Source organism: Haliotis rufescens, unplaced genomic scaffold (genome assembly GCF_023055435.1).
Source record: "Haliotis rufescens isolate VD_foot unplaced genomic scaffold, xgHalRufe1.0.p SCAF_34, whole genome shotgun sequence".
NCBI classification, from domain to species: Eukaryota; Metazoa; Mollusca; class Gastropoda; order Lepetellida; family Haliotidae; genus Haliotis; species Haliotis rufescens.
Genome location: NW_025964046.1, coordinates 1652718 through 1667585, shown reverse-complemented (window position 1 = coordinate 1667585; position 14868 = coordinate 1652718). Strand labels below are relative to the sequence as shown.

Sequence of the window (14868 nt, the reverse complement as noted above, 5' to 3'; positions counted from 1 at the left end):
GAAGGTTCCAACAAACGGAGACTTTTGATTGGCTCAGATGTGGGCAATACCACATCAGAGCGTTTCCATTCTATTTTTAGTAATTTAAGTCAACACCGTAAATTATCAGCACATGATCAGACCTGGACCCACTTGCACAAAGCGATCTTAGCGCTAAGATGATCGTAACTCCCATACATGAACATAGGCTTACGATAGTCTTAGCGCTAAGATCGCTTTGTGCAAGTGGGCCCTGGGTCAATATGTGTTTCTGTTGAATGAAACATGGCAGCTTCAAGGCTAATGAGTGAGTGAGTGAGTGAGTTGGGTTTAACGCCGCTTTTAACAGTATTCCAGTTATATCGCGGCGTGTCAGCTTAATGTGGGAGGAAAGCCCGAAGTGATGCAGGTCTCAGACGTTTACCACTTCGGTGAAACCCACGAGCACGGGTATGGTGCTGACAAACCTAGAAACATAATTGGGGCGAACCGGGATTCGAACCCACAATCATAGGTTTCTGGCGTGCCCAAGGGACGCAACTCTGCACAGCAAAACGCGGCGCCTTAGACGACTGGGCCACCTGTGCCCCCCTTTAAGGCTACTGAATATAGCAGGAAGCCCTGGCATTATATGACAATGGGTATTGTCACAGCCTTTGTCATTGAAGCAGGACAAAGTCGAGCCTCAGAGTTTTAAACTTTTAACGACTTATGTGAGTTGATTATTTGACACGAGGGTGAGATTGTCAATACGTCAGTTCATTCTGTAAGCTCAACAGTGTTTGTTTGTTGTTTAATGCCTCACTCAGCAATATTCCAGCTATATGACGGCAGTCTGTATATAATCAAGTCTGAACCAGACAATCCAGTGATTGACATCATGAGCATCAATCTACACAATTGTGATACAATGACATGCATCCACCAAGTCAGCGAGCCTGACCACCCGATCCCGTTAGTCGACTCTTATGACAAGCAAAGTCGCCTTTTACGGCAAGCATGGGTTGATGAAGACCTATTCTACCCCGGATCTTCACGGGTCCAGAAAGGGCCCTTCAGGGTTTCACCTTGACCTACCGTAGATGACTGTAGATAAGCCAAGGTATTGACTTCGTCCTTGAAATCGGTATCAAAATGTTATGTGCGGTAGATAAATCGGACCCCCAACCTGAAACTACGTCTCGCCATGATCTGTCATCGGAAATAGAATATCAACAAATCCATGTTGAATTATGAAGTTAATCCTGTCGTTATACCATCGGTAATAAAAAGTGTTTATTTGTATAGCTGGACTCATGTTTGTTATCTCAAACTTTCATTCAATAATATTGACATTAATTTCGGTGTCCATCTGGCATGTGTGGTACTTACAACTTCTGTATGAGGTCAGCTTTACCAACTCACCGTTATTTACAGCTACCATGATCATAATACTGCTATTGACACCTTGAAATGAAACTAAAAAGTGTGATATGGACGTAGTTTTACATGAAGCAGAAATGTGCATTCAGTACGCGGAAATAAATAGCATGGATGCCAGGACAAAAGTACAGTTTCTACTCCTAATTTTAGGTCTATCCAAAAACTTATGTGTGTTCATGGATGTGACTGTTTTTGTTTTTTTTATCAAATATACAAATTAATTAACAGCTGATCATTGAAAACAATATTTCAATGACAAAGTGTTAAATGCCTGTGATTTTTGTGCAGATAATATCATTTACTCTGAGTAATGCAGGATATTTCTCAACAGATGTGTGCAAATGAACTACAACAAGGGGAGGTAACTGTTCCACATCCAAAAAAGCTGATCACTAAAACAGAAAGTGGAAAGAAGGTGAAAGCTGCACACAAGAAGATGGGAGATGTTGAAATTAGCTCAGGGAAAAGCAGAAGTAAATCAGAATCTGATTCCAATACTGAAGCTGCAGAGAGTTTAGGGTTGCCATGGAAATCGGAACAGTCGCTGTCGGACATCTTGAAACTACTCCAGTCCATGAAAGATCATGAAATAAAAAAGAAAGTATGCAAGGAAGTGACAGGAAGTTGCACCGTGAAACAAGAACCAGAGAATTTTGGGAAGGTTGACCCAAGTGGTGTAACTGATAGACCTCCATCAGTGGAGTCAGCTGAAAGGAGAATCCCCGAACGGCCCAGTCCCAGGGTCAGAAGCTGGTCAGAGTCAGCGAAAGATCAAGATGTCTTCGTTGCAGGGATGGGTGACCATTCCAGTTATACAAGCGTCAGGTCAAAAGACGACACTCCGGAGAGACGGAAGTCTCAGGCGGAGACACTAGCAGGTTGTCTCTCCGATCAAAACGATAATGACATTGTATCGTGTGGTAAACTGGTCGTTGATCATATTTTTGATCGACTCTCGTCCACTGAGTTTTCACGGTCAGCAGGTAAATTAAAAGGCTTGACATCAATTGATGAGGTGAGAAAGGTACTTCTAAGTTCCGAATTTGCCGAGTCCAAATTAACCCCAAAAGAGGAAAACCCAGACAAAAATATAGTCCATTCAAGAATTGATCACCTTGTAACAGAAGCGTATCCCAAAGAGAAATGTGCTACAGAAACCAAACATAAAGCAGAAGTAACGAAAGAGTACTCGCCAATTCTGCGCGTTCCTGATTTTAAAAGTTTCCTTGAAACTGAAATGAACCAGAAAAAAAGTTCATCTGATGCAATAGGGTCCGATGCAAATGTAGTCCGGGCGAAGAAGCGCACGATGACCCTGCCTCTAGAAGACGTGAAGCCAGAACAGGTGGAAGATGTCGGAGGGCTAACGCCAGAGTCAAGGGCAGACAGGTCGGATCAGGACAGTTACGGTGGGCTTGAGGATGACGGCAAGGACCGAGATGATGGCAGTTATCAACCGGTCCGTAAGTCGCGGCGAAGGAACCGGGGACAGCGGTATCTGGAGCTGATTAATGAGGGCATCATACAGCCATCCAAAGAGAGACTAGCGGCCAGACGTGCAGAGCAGACGTCAACTGACGATGAAACGTAAGTCGCTGAGGTGTGTGTGTGTGTGTGAGTGTGAGTGAGTGAGTGAGTGAGTGAGTGAGTGAGTGAGTGAGTGAGTGAGTGGTCATGACCTGTGGCAGACTGGCAACCCAACTCCCCAGTACTGTATGTATAAGGATGGTACTCTGTATACAGACTGTGGCTGTATGTATAACGATGGTACTCTGTATACAGACTGTGGCTGTATGTATAACGATGGTACTCTGTATACAGACTGTGGCTGTATGTATAACGATGGTACTCTGTATACAGACTGTGGCTGTATGTATAACGATGGTACTCTGTTACAGACTGTGGATGTATGTATAACGATGGTACTCTGTATACAGACTGTGGATGTATGTATAACGATGGTACTCTGTTACAGACTGTGGCTGTATGTATAACGATGGTACTCTGTTACAGACTGTGGATGTATGTATAACGATGGTACTCTGTATACAGACTGTGGCTGTATGTATAACGATGGTACTCTGTTACAGACTGTGGATGTATGTATAACGATGGTACTCTGTATACAGACTGTGGATGTATGTATAACGATGGTACTCTGTATACAGACTGTGGCCGTATGTATAAGGATGGTACTCTGTATACAGACTGTGGCTGTATGTATGACGATGGTACTCTGTATACAGACTGTGGATGTATGTATAACCATGGTACTCTGTATACAGACTGTGGCTGTATGTATGACGATGGTACTCTGTATACAGACTGTGGCTGTATGTATAAGGATGGTACTCTGTATACAGACTGTGGATGTATGTATGACGATGGTACTCTGTATACAGACTGTGGCTGTATGTATAACGATGGTACTCTGTATACAGACTGTGGATGTATGTATAACGATGGTACTCTGTTACAGACTGTGGATGTATGTATAACGATGGTACTCTGTATACAGACTGTGGCTGTATGTATAACGATGGTACTCTGTTACAGACTGTGGATGTATGTATAACGATGGTACTCTGTATACAGACTGTGGCTGTATGTATAACAATGGTACTCTGTATACAGACTGTGGCTGTATGTATAACAATGGTACTCTGTATACAGACTGTGGCTGTATGTATAACGATGGTACTCTGTTACAGACTGTGGATGTATGTATAACGAAGGTACTCTGTATACAGACTGTGGCTGTATGTATAACGATGGTACTCTGTATACAGACTGTGGCTGTATGTATAACGATGGTACTCTGTATACAGACTGGATGTATGTATAACGATGGTACTCTGTATACAGACTGTGGATGTATGTATAACAAAGGTACTCTGTATACAGACTGTGGCTGTATGTATAACGATGGTACTCTGTATACAGACTGTGGCTGTATGTATAACAATGGTACTCTGTATACAGACTGTGGCTGTATGTATAACGATGGTACTCTGTTACAGACTGTGGATGTATGTATAACGAAGGTACTCTGTATACAGACTGTGGCTGTATGTATAACGATGGTACTCTGTATACAGACTGTGGCTGTATGTATAACGATGGTACTCTGTATACAGACTGGATGTATGTATAACGATGGTACTCTGTATACAGACTGTGGCTGTATGTATAACGATGGTACTCTGTTACAGACTGTGGATGTATGTATAACGATGGTACTCTGTATACAGACTGTGGATGTATGTATAACGATGGTACTCTGTATACAGACTGTGGCTGTATGTATAACGATGGTACTCTGTATACAGACTGTGGATGTATGTATAACGATGGTACTCTGTATACAGACTGTGGCTGTATGTATAACGATGGTACTCTGTATACAGACTGTGGATGTATGATGACTTCCCGCTGGAGGACGAGGTTCAGGAGGTCCGGAGACCAACCACCAAACGATGCAGCTCCGACTCTGACGCCAACCTTGAGGAAAAGAAATACAAGACTGGGTACGTTGATGCTGTGTCAGAGATAGAAAATAACATTTGAAGTTTACATACATTCGTGCAGTGTGTGATGCGGGGAATTGTCAAAACGTCACAGGTTTTGTAGACACTACCAGGCCACCATTTTGTATTCAATAGTGACATAAGGCTGGATAATACGGAAGTCAGTATAATCATTGTGCAAACTCAATCACAGTTTCCAATCATAGAAGCAATGTGTGGAACTTGTTTGGAGTCATTTTAAATTAATTAAATTAAATTACACATTTATATAGCGCTACTTATCCAGACATACTGGCTGCTCAAGAGCGCTCAGTCGTATGCTCTTTTGAAGAGGATGGTCTTGAGTTTTGATCTAAAGGTGTTGACATCTTCAGATCCCCTGACATCAATGGGCAGTGCATTCCATAGAGTTGCACCTGCTTTTCGGAAGGTTCTGTCGCCATATGTTGTTCTGCTGGTTGGTGGAACAGCAAGCTGTAGTTTGTTTGCAGATCTCAGTGTTCGGCCAGGTTGGTAAAGGGCAGTGAGTTCCTGGAGGTATACTGGGGATAGCCCATGGATCGATTTGTAGACAAACATGATCAGCTTGAACACGATCCTGAGTCTCACTGGTAGCCAGTGCAGCTCTTGCAGGACGGGTGTAATGTGTTCACGCATTGACTTCCGTGTGATGAGTCTGGCAGCAGTGTTTTTGCACACGCTGTAGTCTATCCAGATGATGCTGCTGGATACCATACAGAAGACTATTACAATAGTCAAGTCTTGATGTTACAAATGCATGGACTGATGCTGTATTTAATTGTTTTTTTGTTAAAAACATTTCACTTAATGATATAGGTCCTGTGTTGTAATATATTTACGTAATGTAGCCCATCCAGTGGTCAGTGTGTGTGCGTGTCGGAGCAGGGGGATAGAGAGAGACTGGGACTTTAGGGGTAACTTTTTGAAGAATGACATAAGTACACAAGACCTGTGAAGGTCCGATTTAGAATAGGTCTTCGGCAACCCATTCTTGTCGTTAGAGTCAACTAACAGGATCGGGTGGTCAGGCTCGCTGACTTGGTTGATGCATGTCATCGTATCCCAATTGCGTGGATAGATGCTCATGATGTCAATCACTGGATTGTCTGGTCCAGACTTGATTATTTACAGACCACCATCATATAGCTGGAATATTGCTGAATGCGGCGTTACACAACAAACAAACAAACAAACAAACAAACAAACAAACAAAAATACACCACAGCCTTGGAAGGTCGTTTTTTTTAAGAGCAGTCCAGACCTTATTTCAAAAGTCCTCAGAGTTTGTAGCTAGTCCTGCTTGAAGGAGACAATTATATATTTACAGTTTTATTCAGTTCCAATTTATAGCAAAATTGAAGCATTGACAATTATGGCGCTCATATGCTACTAGTCAATTATTGGATTTTTCCTTGTCCTTGTCTCGAGCTATCGGACTAGCGTGAATTTTGAATGCTGCACTAGAAACCTGCGAGATGCACACTTAGGTTTGTGGTTAATGTTTAAGTATTACGTCTTTTTTTTTTTTGCATCATGCATCACTTCTGTATTTTCCTCTCTCAGGGATTTTGACCTTGAAGCTCAGATAGCAACCTTGCCAGCCTGTAGCCTTGACCCTGTGTCACGCGGCAATCGTCAGAAAAACACCCCAACCAAGATACGGCACCACAGCGAGGGCTCCACCAAGAAGACCACCATCGTGTCCTCCCCTACTGCAGGTAACTATGGCAACGGGAAGATGTTGACACAATAAATGCACAAATTAAGTCTCATAACCATAACACATATATATATAACAGTATTCAACGTAATAAGCGCCGAGGACGCTCTCAAAATTAGAAATAGGGGGCGCTTACTAGAATAATATTTTGAGTTGAAAGATCGTAAATTTCGTGGTTTATGCTAACAGCCTGAAATGTTTACATACGACAGATATATTTTTCGAGAAATTAATTGCCCATAATTAAGGGTAATATAACACACGAGTGTGTATTATACCATGTATACACGAAAAAATAAGTCTGGTGTACATTGATCAATCGGAAAGGGTGCTAATTGGGATTGTTCACGAGCCAATATATTAGCAAATATCGCCATGGGCACTTATTAGAGCGGGGTGCCATTACGTCAAATACGGTATTTGAGCTTATTGGAAATGTTAGTAAACTGTTTATTGAGCAACAAGACATTGAATCGATATATGAACATTAAAAGTTCTTTATGCATATTTATCGGATCGTGATACCAAGTTTATCAGATCAATTTATCGCCTTGATAACACCAGCCATTAAATATGATGAAAAACATCCTCACCCCTCTCTAAGATGAGACGACAGTGAGTGTAGAGATGAGGACGTTGACCAGTGATGATCTGTTTGTGCTGCAGCAGTAAGTGATGTCACAACGCTGACCCTCCCTCCCCACCTGAAGATGCAGCAGGTGCCCGTTCAGGCCGCCCCCGTGAGCGGCAGTCGGAAGAGGAAGGCAAGAAAACACTCCATCAACCATCTACTTCCTGCCAGCGCAAATAGCGAAGACAAAGAGGATACAGGTGAGTAAAGCATTTATTACAATAAAGACTGTTGTTGAGTTATTTTTGGAGACCCTGCCTTTTTTCAGGACTTCCCTATAGGGATCTTGGGCAGAATATAAATGTATGACACATGAAGAACGAGTTAGAATTGCTCTTCAGCAACCCATGCTTGTCGTAAGAAGCGACTTGGTTGATGCATGTATCATATCTGAATTGCATGGCGCCGTCATATAGCTGGAATAGTGCTGGGAACCGCGTTAAACATTAAACAAACAGAACATCAATGTTCCCACGACAGCTCACAAAGTCAATCGCTAGATTGTCTGGTCCAGACTCAATTACTGTAAACAGGGAATTTTTTGTGACCGTTTTATTATTGCGAGTTTTGCGAACGAGACTCAATCGCAAAAATTAAAATCGCAAAAATAAGTATAAATAATACATACATTCTTTATTCATTGCAACACGTCATCGAATGTTGAAATCATCAACCAGAACCACAAGTTACTCAATAAGTTAAAAACACAAATGAATGCAGAATGGTCACACAATACATCACAAATGACAGTGTAAACAGACCAATTAGTGTCTTCTTATATAGTTTGCATTCAAACTCACAGTCATGGCACTGAGTTGAGTCAATTATCGTATTTGATAATTGGTCGCAATCCCTTCCGGTCAACTTTCCGGCCAACTCAGATTAACTAGCTTCGGAGAGAAGCTGTTTATTGTTTGGTAATCGAGGGGTCATATCAACACGGCAACACGCAAAAATATCTCGTCGCAGTATTGTCTTTAGTGTGGTATTCGCAATATTTTAACGGCGAAGAAATAAAGCTGTTTACAGTATATCAACACGAATCGATAAAAGCTATAAATTCTTGAGGCTTGCACAGGAGTTTAATACTTTTACAAGAGATATGTTTTATAACAAAAGACACTAGAATGAGTTCCATTTATCATCCAAATCAAATTTATTTATCCAATACTGTAAATTATAGGGAACACGCTTATAACAAACTGACGGATATAACGAACTGTTTTTTTGGTCCTGATAACTGGCTGTGTATTTTATTATATAAAATTATTGGATATAACGAACACGCTTATAATGAAATAACATAGCAAACTCACTTTGTGGTCCCGTGTGCACTGTCTACAACAATGCTTGTGTTTTTAACGAACTTGTAATCTCTGAGTTGCTGAGACCGCCTCCGTGGTCTAGTGGTAAAGTGTCCGCCCGGAGACCGCCTCCGTGGTGAAGTGGTTAGAGTGTCTGTCCGGAAACCGCCTCCGTGGTCTAGTGGTAGAGCGTCCCTGGAGAGCGCCTCTGTGGTCTAGTGGTAGAGCATCCGCCCGGAGAGCGGAAGGTCCGGGTTTGATCCCCGGCTGCGTCATACCAAAAGACATTAAAAGATGGTACTTTTTGTTACCCTGTCCCGCTCGGTATTAAGGGGCTAAATTAGGACTGGTCGGCTTAGAGTCAGTATACTGTGTCTGAGTGGGGTATTCATGTCAAACTGCGGCATGGTATCTCAGTGAGCTAGCACTATAAATCGGCATCAGTCCGGACTAGTACATGTAAGTACAATAATCTGGACGCGACGTTAAACCCCATTTCACCTCACCTCGAGTCTGGACCAGACAATCAAGTGATTGACATCATAAGCATTGATCTATGCAATTATGATACGATGACATGCAGCGAGTCTGACCACCCGATCCCATTAGTCACCTCTTACAACAAGCATAGTCGCCTCTTGAGACAAGCATGGGTATTCATTTTAAACTGCGGCATGGTATCTCAGTAGGCTAGCACTATAAATCGGCATCAGTCGGCATAGTACAAAGCAGCTAGACAGTTAAGCAGGCACGCATCGCTATAATCATGGGCGCGACGTTAAACTCAATTTCACCTCATCTCATTTATGGTGACCCTACCTCCAAAATAACAACGTGTGTATTCCTGTTAATTAAATATTTTATCTTCGCCAGTAGAATTAGAAAAAGCCTCCCCAGGTTCCACGAATTTATTCAGTTATTACAGCAGCAATGTAAATATGAGTACTACATAGCATTGGGGGCGGTCGGGTAGCCTAGTGGTTAAAGCGTTCGCTCGTCACGCCGAAGACCCTGGTTCGATTCCCGACATGGGTACAATGTGTGAAGCCCATTTCTGGTGTCCCCCGCCGTGATATTGCTGGAATATTGCTAAAAGCGGCGTAAAACCATACTCACTCACTCACTCACTACATAGCATTGAAGTCGGAGCAACTCACCAAACAACGTTCTGCAATTCTGTGTAAAATATCAAACTTTACTGTCCATCTACAGGTAAACATTTATTATTACTTGCCCGTGAAGAGATCACCCGTTTAATAAACATACAGCTGTATTACACATTGTGTAATACCAAAACGCGTGCTTATGTACTCTCGGAACACGTTTCACGAACAAATATTGAAAGCTCTCAACATCCCTTGGCGTATTCAACGACATTGCGTGTGGAGATGATAGATCACTGGGAGGAGCTTATGCACACTCGATGACCCCAGCAACCTTGTTGCTAGGCTGACGTCACATGGCATTGTTTCGCCGATGGATCTTGCAACAAAATTCAACAAATTACGTCATCGGGTATTGTGACGTGATTGTAAACTTTGAGGTGCAAGGCCCCGTTCCACAAGGCGATCGTACGGTAGCGCAACGACACTCGTTAGTCTAAGTTAAATTATGTGAGTTGTGATAGCCTTAGCACTACGATAATTTTGTGGGACGAACGCCTGAATTCTAAAGGTGGACCATTGTATGATATTAAATTCATAAGTTTCAACTTTTGACATGTTTGAAGTATTATTCTGTTAAACTCAATTGGATTATGCCATGGATCGTGTAGGTGTCAGCCTATTTACACTCAACAGTATAATTCTAAAAACGTTATAAATGACAAGTAATAAATAAAATACTAAACGAGCTCCCGTGTAAAACCAATTTTATGAAACTCGTGAATAGTTGTGGTATCTGACGAGCTTTCGCTCGTCAGATACCAGAACTATTCACTCGTTTCATAAAATTGGTATTACACGGGAGCTCGTTTAGTATTCTATATGTATCTATACAATGTTAGTGTAATAACAGGGTATGAAACTCCCAAAATTTTCAGCCAGACCACAGGACTGGCTAGCTGAAATACTTGCCAGCCCTGACCAAAACCTGCCTGCCCACTATAATCATATGTTTCTCAGGATAACCTAACGGGGTTTCTTTTTGCTTATATTTCATCATTCATCTTTACATGTGTGAATTAATGATTATCATCGGGAAATATTTAGAATATTGTCACATATGAAATATAACCCGACCGTCGGGCAGGGGGATTTGAAAATCTGGCAGCCCGAGTTGAAATCAACCCGTCTCGGACGGTCGGGCAGGCAGGTATTTCGAACACTGGTAATACCCTGTAACCAATGTTATACTGGATAAAAGTGTCACAGTCTCATAAGAAACGTATGAACGCCGTTCATACACTTATGAACATCATGTGACCAGCCTCTCCTCCAATGGAAAAGCTGTATATCATGTAAACTTCAGATTAAAAAATGATTATAATTAAATAGAGGTGAGCTTTTGTACCTCTTGTTCTGTTTGTTGTTTACACCACACTCAGCAATATTCCAGGTACCGTATTCGACGTAATAAGCGCCCAGGGCGCTCTCAAAATTAGAAATAGGGGGCTCTTATTAGAATATTATTTTGGTGGAAAAAACAAAGTTGAAAGATACATTTCGTGGTTGATGTTGACAGCCTGAAATGTTTATACACGACAGATATATTTTTTCAGAAATTAATTGCCCATAATTAGTGCGTATTTTAAGCGAATAAATAAGTCTTGTGTACATTGATCAATCGGAAGGGGTGCTAATTGGAATTGTTCACTAGCCAATATATGAGCAATTATTGCCGTGGGCGCTTATTAGAGCGGGGCGCTTATTACGTCGAATACGGTATATGACGGTGGTCTGTAAATAATTGAGTCTGGACCAGACAATCCAGTGATTGACATCATGAACATCGATCGATGACATGCATCAACCAAGTCAGCGTGCCTGACCACCCGATCCCGTTAGTCGCCTCGTACGACAAGCATAGTCGCTTTTAACGGCAAGCATGTGTTGCTGAAGACCTATTCTACCCCGGATCTTCACTTGTTACCTCTTGTTCTGACATATCTTAACTGTTGCTGTTGAATACATCGGAACATTATTTTGTTTCAGACCTAAATCAACCTGCTGGTGAAGATGCCACAAAAGAAATTACATCTATCAAAGATGAGGAAGGTCAAAGGTCAGTGGTTTCTAGCAGCCAATCAATGGACAGGGATGACAGATCTCAGGAAGAAGGTCATGTGTCACATGACTCAACTGACCAATCAGATCCAGATTCGGAGCCTGACATGAAGAAAGTAGCGACAGATGAGGAAGTCAAGAAAGATGCCAGTGGTTGTGAAACTAGCCAGTCAGCAGGTAGCTCTTGCTCTCACCCAGCTGAATCTGACCAATCAGATACCTCGAGACACAGCCCCGGAAAAGGATGTGACAGGAATGCAAATATCAGTATGACTGAATCCGATGTTTTGGATTTCCGGACTTCTGAAATTGTTCCCGGTGTTCGAAGCAAGGATGGGTGTGTTCAGTCAACAGCATCTGCGACGATGAAGTCACAACCCGGTGATACTTGTGCCATTCAAAGCAATATTAGTAGTAAGCTAATGCAATCAGAATCTGTAGCAAAGGAAAATCTCGGTGATTCGGTTCTTACGCAGGTTATGGAGGGACATCTTCAAGATTCAGAGAGCGATGTCTCTCTATCCGAGTCCATACGTCCAGACAAAGTGCTGGATTCAAAAGCAACAGAAATTCAATCTCAGGAAGACAAGGAATGCACTGATAGTGGGACGGCAAACGAGACCCTGACTTCCGGGCTTGGCTGTGAGGGTTCCAGTCATGTTAATAAGCCATTGCCTAGTAGTACAACAACTCTGGTCTCAACTGTTCATTCAAACAGACAGGCTGCTCTGCCACAAGAATCGGATATTATCAGTTCTGAATCCTTCTCGACTCCTACATCTTCCGTCAACATTGTTACGTTCTCGTCTGCGCCCGCACCCTCTACAGTTGACCTTGTGACCTTGTCGACATCTGCTGTTACCCAAGGCGTCAATTTAGAAGTCCTGACCGAGAGAACAGACGACAGCCCCACCAGCAGTATCGCACAGTCGCCTCTTGCCGCCGGATCTCCGTCCGTCGGTGTGGTACATTCTTAAAAGCTGATCATCATAATTCATTTTAGATTTTGTCTAGGATTCTTGTGACCTTGTCGACATCTGCTGTTACCCAAGGCGTCAATTTAGAAGTCCTGACCGAGAGAGCAGACGACAGCCCCACCAGCAGTATCGCACAATCGCCTCTTGCCGCCGGATCTCCGTCCGTCGGTGTGGTACATTCTTAAAAGCTGATCATCATAATTCATTTTAGATTTTGTCTAGGATTAAAAAAATAAAAGAATTGGTTCTCAGGCAATGACAGTAACCAGGGAAAGGGTGACAAGAATACAAACTCCTATTGCCGCCATGACCATAACACGAGATGCACAGAAAAGCAGTGCACATGTAAAGGGAAGTAACTGCGTGCTGTATTGGATCACATTTTTAAATATTAAATATTTTTTTATTTCGAAAAAAAACAAAATGTGCGGCAGACTTTATGATGAAGAGGGCGGTGCCTGAGAACCAAGACTATTATTTTGTTTAGCCCTATTTTGTGCATGTGCAGTCATCCTCAGATTTTAGACACTTGTGTATTGTCGCCTTGCTCTAATGATATTCGGAGCCACATAATGTTGCATTTCGAGTGAGCCATTGTGTAGGTCTCACGAGGATATTCTAACGGTGCTGCACATATTTCCGTCTGTAGCAGTTCACCTCTGCTTCTTTCACCACAACCAACTTGCAGACGCACATTTGCATCAGCTTCTGATCTTTAATTGGAAATACCATGATTCCAATGTAGAATGTTTGGTTTATTTATTTGAAATTATTATTTAATTGAATGTTTCATTGGTAGAAAAAATAGACTTCACAAGGTTACAGTTTTTAGCGATCTTTTTAACTATCTGGAGGAGCACCTTAAAATTTTAGAAAACAGAATTTGATAATTAGTCAAATGAAGTGTATTATTAATACTATTTTTTTATCAATGATACGGATGTTAATAGTAAATGACCCTGTGGGACTCGATCTGCCTCGTGGAACTTGTTTTATCTTGTGACGCTAGACTCATTCATGCCCGAGGCAGACCAATGGTTTCTGGCTTAAAGGATAAACAAGACTTCTACAATGTTACACTTTGCAGAAGTAAGGAAATAAACAGAGGGTATTTATTGTTTCTCGTCACATAGCATGTTTATCTCATCAAGTGGCCTCAAAAGTTGATGTTTCAGTGAAAACGTAAGCTCTGCATGTCTCGTGACTAGAACAAGTTTCCGCCCTTTCCGAAATGAGCTGGAATTTCGTGGCTCGATCATGGCGTCGCGAATGGCTATTTAGAGTTCTATCCCTTCTATGGACCAATCAGATTCCACCTATCATATCACTTGGCGGGGCCCAATCAAGACGATCTCAAATATAATCATGATCTATTTTGTAATAAAATGGGTCTTACCTCGCTAAGTGAAAGAAATCACTTGGGCAAGTTGATAAAACACGAAAAGATTTGGAAAATATCGGTTGACACCCAGTTGACGGTACATGTTTTGCAAATCCATGCAATCGACTGCACGGCAGTTGCCATGTTCTTGACAAACCAGATGTTGATTTCGTTACACGATTTTTGATTGGACTGTGCATCGACTCGTTAGTCTAGCCAAAATAGGACTCCATAATTCCAGCCTTGTTTGGACTTGTACTGTGGGTTAACTCCCTTCTCAAGATGAGATGTACATGTTATTTGACAAGAAACATAAAAAACATTCATTACCGTATTCGACGTAATAAGCACCCTGCTCTAATAAGCGCCCACGGCAATCTCAATTAGCACCCCTTCCAACTGGTTTACGTACACAAGACTTATTTATTCGTGTATAATACGCACTCGTGTGTTATATGCACCCTTAGTTATGGGCAATTAAATCCTGGAAAAATATATCTGTTGTATATAAACATTTCAGGCTGTCAGCATAAACCACGAAATTTACGATCTTTCAACTCAAAATAATATTCTAATGAGAGCCCCCTATTTCTAATTTTGAGAGCGCCCTGGGCGCTTATTACGTCGAATACGGTAATTCATTAATTATGTATTTTCTTACCTGATTTTCATGAACTTATCC

General features: G+C 41.9%; 1 protein-coding gene across 1 annotated transcript in view; it reads left to right on the top strand.

Annotated features, from left to right (window-relative positions):
- LOC124119696 (HMG box transcription factor BBX-like) overlaps positions 1–14193 on the top strand; it is a 35335-nt gene extending 21142 nt beyond the window's left edge. The window contains exons 5-9 of the mRNA XM_046482296.2: positions 1733–2988; positions 4809–4928; positions 6513–6667; positions 7336–7500; positions 11757–14193. Coding sequence (XP_046338252.2) covers positions 1733–2988; positions 4809–4928; positions 6513–6667; positions 7336–7500; positions 11757–12805 — 2745 coding nt within the window. The 3' untranslated portion in view covers positions 12806–14193. The remainder of the gene's footprint in view (positions 1–1732; positions 2989–4808; positions 4929–6512; positions 6668–7335; positions 7501–11756) is intronic.
- The last annotated feature ends 675 nt before the right edge of the window (positions 14194–14868 follow it).